Source organism: Xiphias gladius, chromosome 24, assembly GCF_016859285.1.
Source record: "Xiphias gladius isolate SHS-SW01 ecotype Sanya breed wild chromosome 24, ASM1685928v1, whole genome shotgun sequence".
NCBI lineage: Eukaryota > Metazoa > Chordata > Actinopteri > Istiophoriformes > Xiphiidae > Xiphias > Xiphias gladius.
Window position 1 is genome coordinate 8,067,930 of NC_053423.1, and position 7,073 is coordinate 8,075,002.

The window sequence follows — 7,073 nt, forward strand, 5'->3', positions numbered from 1 at the left end:
TCTCTCACACACACACACACACACACACACACACACACACACACACACACAAATAGAAAGATGTTCGAATGAAACTGCAAACATACAGTATAATCCAACTAAAGATTATGCACTAATGGATGGATTAGTTTATTTACACATCAGGGGAGAAACATTCTCTCACTTCCTGCTTTCAGACAAATTTTTCTCTCACTTCTGTCCTCCCCCCTACACGTTGAACCCTCCTCTTTTCCTCTGCTTGAACCACATCGTCGGCCTGTTCCGTACACCCTTCCCTAACATATACACGCACAAACACACAGAACTTCCCTCCGTCTTTCTCCGTCGTTCCATTCCCTCCTTCCTCTCTGCTCCCTCCAGCCTCCCCTCCCCCGTGGGAAACCCAGTGCAGTGTGACTGTGGTTGTCCTTCCTGGAAGCTGTGGTGGTGACTCTGGCTCCTCTACTCAAGGGCTAGAATAGTGCCAGCCAGCCTGCGTGTGTCTATGTATGTGTGTCGTCTGTGGGCCTGTGTGTGTGTGTGTGTGTGTGTGTGTGTGTGTGTGTGTGTGTGTACGTATGCACCCTCTGCAAACATTCCACCACCATACCGTCCGTTCGACCGCCGGCCGGCCTCGCACGAGAGCCACGCCGCCACCGCAGTTCAGTCCTGACGCCAGCCCTGAAGACTCACATTACACACACACACACACACACACACACACGCACACACACAAGACGTGTGTGCACAAAACACCACATAAACAAAACACTCAGCAAGGCACAGACAAGCACACAAAGAGGGCAGCAAGCACATGAGACTGGATTAAGCACACACTAGCACACTCACTCAAATAAACAATATGCACTTTGCGGAACACACACATTTTTTGACCGCAGACCACAGACATTGCATCCTTAAGTAGATCAAAGCGTTCTCAAGCAGTAAACACACACAAGGCTCTTCTCTGCTCTCTCATCTCCACAGAGCTGTTTTGGTGAAGCACGGCACCATTATTGCTGATCTTCCCGAGAAACAACTCGTTGCAACTGTCATTTATCATTGTTCAGGGGTTTCTCGTGCACCCTGTACATGCTGGCCAACTCTCTGTGATTCACACCATTTCTCTTCCTGCCCTTTCAAACCTTCACAGTCCTTCTCATCTCCCCGTAACCCTGTCTCTGCCTCCCTCCCACACTGTTATTGAACGTCTACACCGAATCAGTCACCCAACCGCAGCCCTTCAGATCTTTTTCATTGTTTTCCCCTCTTTCAGTCTCTCTCTATCCCTCCCTCTCACCCTTGTCTTTACTGTCTGCCCATTGTTGAGGAGACAGACGTGCAGGCAAACAGGGAGAGAAGATATCCGCTGGTGTACCACAAGATTGCAGTGAAAGAATGCCAGAGAGACTGCAGAGGAGAGGATGATACATAGACTGATATGAGGGTGAAGTTAATTACAGGGGACTGCCAATTAGAGGGCAAAGTGATGGGTCTGTTTGCCTCGCCGCGGCATCCCAAAAACATCACCCGCTCCCACCATGTTTATCCTTTGCAGCCACAAGACCACAGCTCCCATCAGCCATCACTGGCTGATGGGAGCGTAGATACTGTGGGGGTTACGGCTGGGGAACGTGCAAGCTTTGATTGCAGACATGCCTAATAAGGATAAGTGAGTAACATGTAGTTTTCAACCATGTCTTTGCCATTTGTATTGATAGCAGATTATGTGGCTGCAATTACATGTTCGCATTTGCGAAATACAGCGGGAGTAAAACACACAGAGAAAAACATGAACAGAGGTAAAGGCACTTAGTCTTTATAAAGATTTTTGTCAAACATTCTTCAGAGTTGAAAAAGGTAATCAAATGTATAAAAGTTTGGGGGAAAAAAACAAACAAATATCACAGTTAAAAGGTCAGTGAAAACTCAACATCACCCTGTTGAGAGTTACATATATGGCTCTGCTGGACACTCTTCTATGTATGTATTTGTCAAGCAAGATCATGAACATGAATTTATTCAAATCTTCGATTCCTTCACATTCCTCCATTCTTTAATGATATACGATTGTTTGTGTTTATCAAAACTTCACCCATAGTCTGATATGGCTTTTAGAGTCCCTTTAAGGTGGAGACAATTATCAAAGGTCCAATACTTCATTGTCCAAAGGTATTATACTTGCTACATGGTGCACATGGGAGCTCCATGTCCACTGTACAGAGTTCATTTGGAAAACAAAACTGGAGTTGAGCCTCAGAAAGCTCCGATCTCAGTCCCCCATCCCTGGGCAGCCTTGGCTGAGCCACTCAAGCCCCTGTGCTGGGCTGTGGGAGACCCCAGAGGCGCAAAGGGCCTGAAAGAGACTTGCGGTGAAGCAGAAGATGATGAAGCAGAAGAGGAGGAAGAAGAGGTGGAAGAAGAAGAGGAAGAAGAAGGGGTAGGGAGAGGAAGAGGCGAGGCCCTGGTGGCGCAGTGAGGGGACAGCTGGGTTGGTCTGGAGGGGGCTAGGGCTGGGGGCGCTGCGAGGGAGGGCATCCTGTGGACGGTGGCCAGAGCTGTGGGTGCGAGGAGTGGTGGTGCACCCTGCTGGCAGCCAGCCAGGGGGGCAAGGCGGAGGGAGGCGGATGATGGGTAGCTCCCGAGCAGGGCAAGATCTCTTCGCCCATTGGGGAAAGGTGGAGAGGAGGAGGCTGGCGAGTTGGGGGAGATCTGGGGGAAGGACGCCCATGGCCAGGGAGGGAAGGACAAGGTGGAGGCAGGAGGTGACTGTAAGAGAAGAGGGTCTAGCTCACTTGCACAGTGGGAGAGGTGGGAGACCAGGCGGGCTCCTATAGGGTCCGGGGACTCCCCCTCAAGGGAGCTGAGGTACCGCACCACCTCCCCAACGCACTCCCTAAACCCCAGGGTCCTGTAGTCGACTGCCAGGGCTCTCGCATCAAAGTATCCTGAGAGAGAAAACGAGAGTTTAGTCATGCGCTGAATAATGGTAATGGAATGCAGTTAGTCATGAAAATTATACCTGCTGTGTATTTTATCTGTTTAAAAGAGGACTAGAATAATATATTTTTCTACTTTTTGATGTGGTTTAGATCTTTTCCAGCATTATTTCAAAGGCCTTTGGTGTCCATCTTCCATAGAAAATAAATGATACACAGAAAAATCTTGAAAGTGAATTTTAAGGAAGCAAAAAACTCAGATTTCTCACCTTTTCCCCCCATGGCATGCAGCAGTTTGAGGTGGTCCACAGTCATCTGCAAAATCTCTGCTTTCTCCAGCTTAGATGAACCCTGCAGGGAAAATGAGCAACATTTTACTCAGTTGCATCAGATTTTATGAAGCAGTTTTTTTACCCCTGTAACTGAATTAGAACAGATAGGCTTCAACTGAGTCTTGATTAGTAAGCATTTACCTGTTTCTCAAAAGCACTGGGCACGAGTCTCCGGAGCTCTGACAGGCTGTGGTTGATCCGGTCTCTACGCCTCTTCTCTATGATCTACAAAACAAGACGAGCGGAAGGACAGTTAGGGTCGACCAAAAAAGACGGCTGTAAAACGACTAAGATCCAAGGTTATAATCCACTCACCCCTCTTCTCTTCTTTCGAGCCAAAATCTGTGAGGCACTGCCAGGAGACATGGACCCGGAGACTGGACTGTGCCATGGAGATGGAGTAAAAGAAAGAGAGAGATTAGGGATATGGGGGGTGGCACGGGCACAGAGAGAAATATGGTAACTTTGATTCTCCTGCATATTGTTATTATTACTCTACTTAATGTGACACAGGCAGGATGGCACATCAGCTCCCTTCAATCTAATTTGTTTTTTGGGCACAGAAAGGCTTGCCCGGGAGAGGAGGGAAGACGAGATTGTTTTTGTTTAATGTGTTTCTGGACATTAGTCTCAGTGAAATGACATGCTGTTCTCTTTTCCATCTGAGCGAAAGCGCTTTTAGAAAGATGATTATATAGCCTCGGGGCGATGCTTTCACTCACATGGGGCTCCAACATGCAGCATGGCATGTGAGCTCCTCCGAGTACAGTCACTCAATATGGATTGTGTTTGTTTGTGAAAACTCAAGAGTCTGTCAGCTCGGAGTTCCCTTCAAACTGCCCCACCAGAGACTTATTGCCTTTCTATTAGACTTTAACATGAAGGCTGCCAATTCAGCTGTGTGGTTTTGTTTAGGTTCACGTTTGATGGGGCTGACTTGAAAAGGCTGCACTCTCTTCTGTTTGCATGTCACATGGCAATCTGATTTATCCAAACCGTCCTCAGCGTTTCTGACTTGCTGAGTGCTTGTGATGCAACCAATATTCCCGTGAATGTGTTTTTGTGTACTGTAGATGCACTGTTAGAAACACACTGTCATGAATATTCCTTTTAATCCACATTTCCGTACTGCCAGCCAAAGAACTTGACTAATGCACCAAAACGGCTAAATTGTATAATGACTTGTAAACAGTGTGTGCAATGTTAAGAGTCATTTTACTGCTTATCAAACATTTTCCACAACACTGAAACGAGTTACATGTAATGGACTGCAGTATGGCATTGTAGGTCACATTTGCACTCAAGGGTTCAAAGGATTTTTTTTCTTTGAAATAAAAATATTTTGTATTTGGAATTGAGCATTTCCCAGATTGTTCCCTCTACGTAAATTTAACTATATGCATGGACAAACTGTGATTAATTATATAAATTTAAATTTAAAATTTAAAACACTCAAGTTTCCTGTATAAGATTACAGTATAATATCAATACAATATAAAGGGAAAAGAATAATTAACTTTTAGTCTTTCAAAATATCAGCTTTTTTGACAGTGAATTAAATCTCTCAAATTGAGCAAAAATGTTTGTATGTCATGTATTGAAGAGAAAGAGTACGAAAAAATAAATTCAAATTCAATGTTGATTCAAACACAGTCGGCCTCCAATGTGCCTGAAAAATGATATACAATCCTCAATATATTTGATGTCGTGTTCTCCCTCTCTGTTGCTTCGGTGTTCATTTGACAATTCAGTTTCTCAAAGAGTTTCTGAACTGGAAAGGATGAAGAAAAAATTACATTGCTAGATCACAACAATTTGCAATTATAAATTAACCAAAAAATATTTGATAAATTCATTTTAAATCTTGGCTTACAAGACCTTTTTTTTTAAAATGTATTTGACCTGATGATATTTTCTATATTAATGCTCAAGACTTCAGCCACTGTCTATGCTTCAGCCATGACAGGCCTTACATCATTTTTTAACCTATACTTATTGTAATGCATGTCATGCATGCAATGACTTTTAACCAACCTCTGTATTTACTCACATGGGCAAGTAAAAGGAGTAATCCTGACAAAGGTTTCATAGAGAGGGAATATGCAATGAATATATATATTTCTGAATGAGTGAAAACAGGAAATTTGCTGCCACAAGGCCTGAACCTCAAACTTTAAACTGACAACGAAGTTGTGTCAAAACCTTTAAATTACTTAAATACATCTGCCAAAAATTTACAGAGGTATTCGATCTGAATGCAGAAAACTTTTAACAGTGGGGTTCACTCATTTGTCATTATTTCTTTACAAACCACGTTAGCGTCAGAGATTAAAAACGTAAACTTTTCCTGGAGTCTCTCTGCTTGTCTTCAGATTGGTGCAGGGCAGCATGTACATGTCAAAATCTTTGTATAGCCCAAAATTTGCAATTTTGAGCAAATTTGTCTTGAGCCACTAATTAAAACTGGATACCAACTAATTTCACTCCAAAGTCTGACTGGAGAGCATGTGTTACAAACTCAGGTGTGGTCATCAGATGCTCACCAATAGCTGTCCTCTTGTCCCACGTCAATAAACTCATCTGTGTCCGAGTCTGGGGAACTGTAGTCGTGAGGTCTCTTCATGTCTCTGCTCCTTCCTCACTGGATCGACGGACGGCTGGATGATGGACCGAAGGATCTGGCTGATCTTGTCAGCTGCTCTTTCTGCTGCGTGTAGGCAACACGCTAAAGACCGACTCCCCTCTGGATGAAACGCTCAACCTGTGCGCCCCTCGCTCTCCTGCGTTTTTCTTGAGCTGTTACTTATAATTGTTGTCCTTAGTTACTTCTCGTCAATTGTGTTCTTTTTTTTTTTTCGTTTCTTCACGTGTCTTCTGTCCTCTCCTCTGTGAATCAGCTGTGCCACTTGATCAACCCCCAAGGGCCCATGACAAGTAAGAAAATTAACAAGCTGCTTTAGTCGTTTACTCTATCACTTTTTCTCACTTACAGAGTCTCTCGCTTTCTCTCTCTCTGGTATTTCTCTCTTGGCTCCCTCTCTCTGTCACAGCCACCCAATGACAAAATAGGACTTTGGCAGTTGAGGCAGGGTTGCCAGTTTTGGCTCCCCCGCCTCCTCTCCCTGTCCCTCCTCCCTCCCTTTAATCTACCCTTCCCTGGCTTGTCACTCTCCCTCCCTCCCCTCCCCACCCCCTGGCCCCATCTTTCCACCCCTTTGCTCAGTCATCCTCAGTCAATTAGCCTCCAATCTCATCCTGCTCTCCTTCCGTCCTTCTTTCTATCCTACTTTCTTTCTCTTTCTGCCCCTTTAATTATACTGCGTAGAAGAACAATGGCAGCGGGAAGGAGGGAAGAAGGGCAGGAGAGAGGTGAGGTGTGGGAATGATGGGGCTTGAAAACACTCCATCATCTGCAGGGCAGTGTGTGACGGTACACAACGCTTGACAAAAAAAATGGGTTAGCCATGACCTAGGCAGCTGTCAGTCATCAGGAGAGAACCACAATATGGAGAAAAATCAGATGCCTTTTTTTCCATTTATCCTTTAACAACACTTCATATTGCTTTAATACATCTTACAGAGGTTTAAAATCCTTTATATCAGTGGTTCCCAACCTTTTCGTCTGACATTCCCCCACAGTCTTGTCAGATGAGTCATCAACAACACCATTCATGTTCCCAATATTTTCTTGCGACTGGATTATAAACTGTACTATATTTAGCGATATTGAATCATTTAAAAAAGTGATTATTGTTACAATGTCACTTCCATTCAGTTATTACATTATTTCATGCATTGTCAATGTTTAGGTTGCTTTGGTCGA

At 44.4% G+C, this 7,073-nt stretch overlaps 1 protein-coding gene across 1 annotated transcript; it reads right to left on the reverse strand.

The window, feature by feature from the left end:
* Positions 1-1,796: 1,796 nt before the first annotated feature.
* On the reverse strand, positions 1,797-6,349 carry heyl (hes related family bHLH transcription factor with YRPW motif like). Its single transcript, XM_040122081.1, has 5 exons — positions 5,794-6,349; positions 3,566-3,632; positions 3,392-3,475; positions 3,188-3,269; positions 1,797-2,927 (listed from the first exon to the last, which is right to left on the reverse strand). Exons 1-5 carry the CDS (start codon positions 5,871-5,873, stop codon positions 2,236-2,238), a joined length of 1,005 nt encoding a protein of 334 aa, XP_039978015.1. The 5' UTR covers positions 5,874-6,349; the 3' UTR covers positions 1,797-2,235.
* Positions 6,350-7,073: the final 724 nt, after the last annotated feature.

What these genes read in the sequence shown, in the direction of transcription:
- heyl (XM_040122081.1), bottom strand. Translation starts at nt 5,873, where the DNA reads ATGAAGAGACCTCACGACTACAGTTCCCCAGACTCGGACACAGATGAG. An exon ending in CTCGAAAGAAGAGAAGAGGG is followed by an intron (nt 3,476 to 3,565) that starts GTGAGTGGATTA and finishes CTTGTTTTGTAG; the next exon opens with ATCATAGAGAAGAGGCGTAG. An exon ending in GCATGCCATGGGGGGAAAAG is followed by an intron (nt 2,928 to 3,187) that starts GTGAGAAATCTG and finishes TTTCTCTCTCAG; the next exon opens with GATACTTTGATGCGAGAGCC.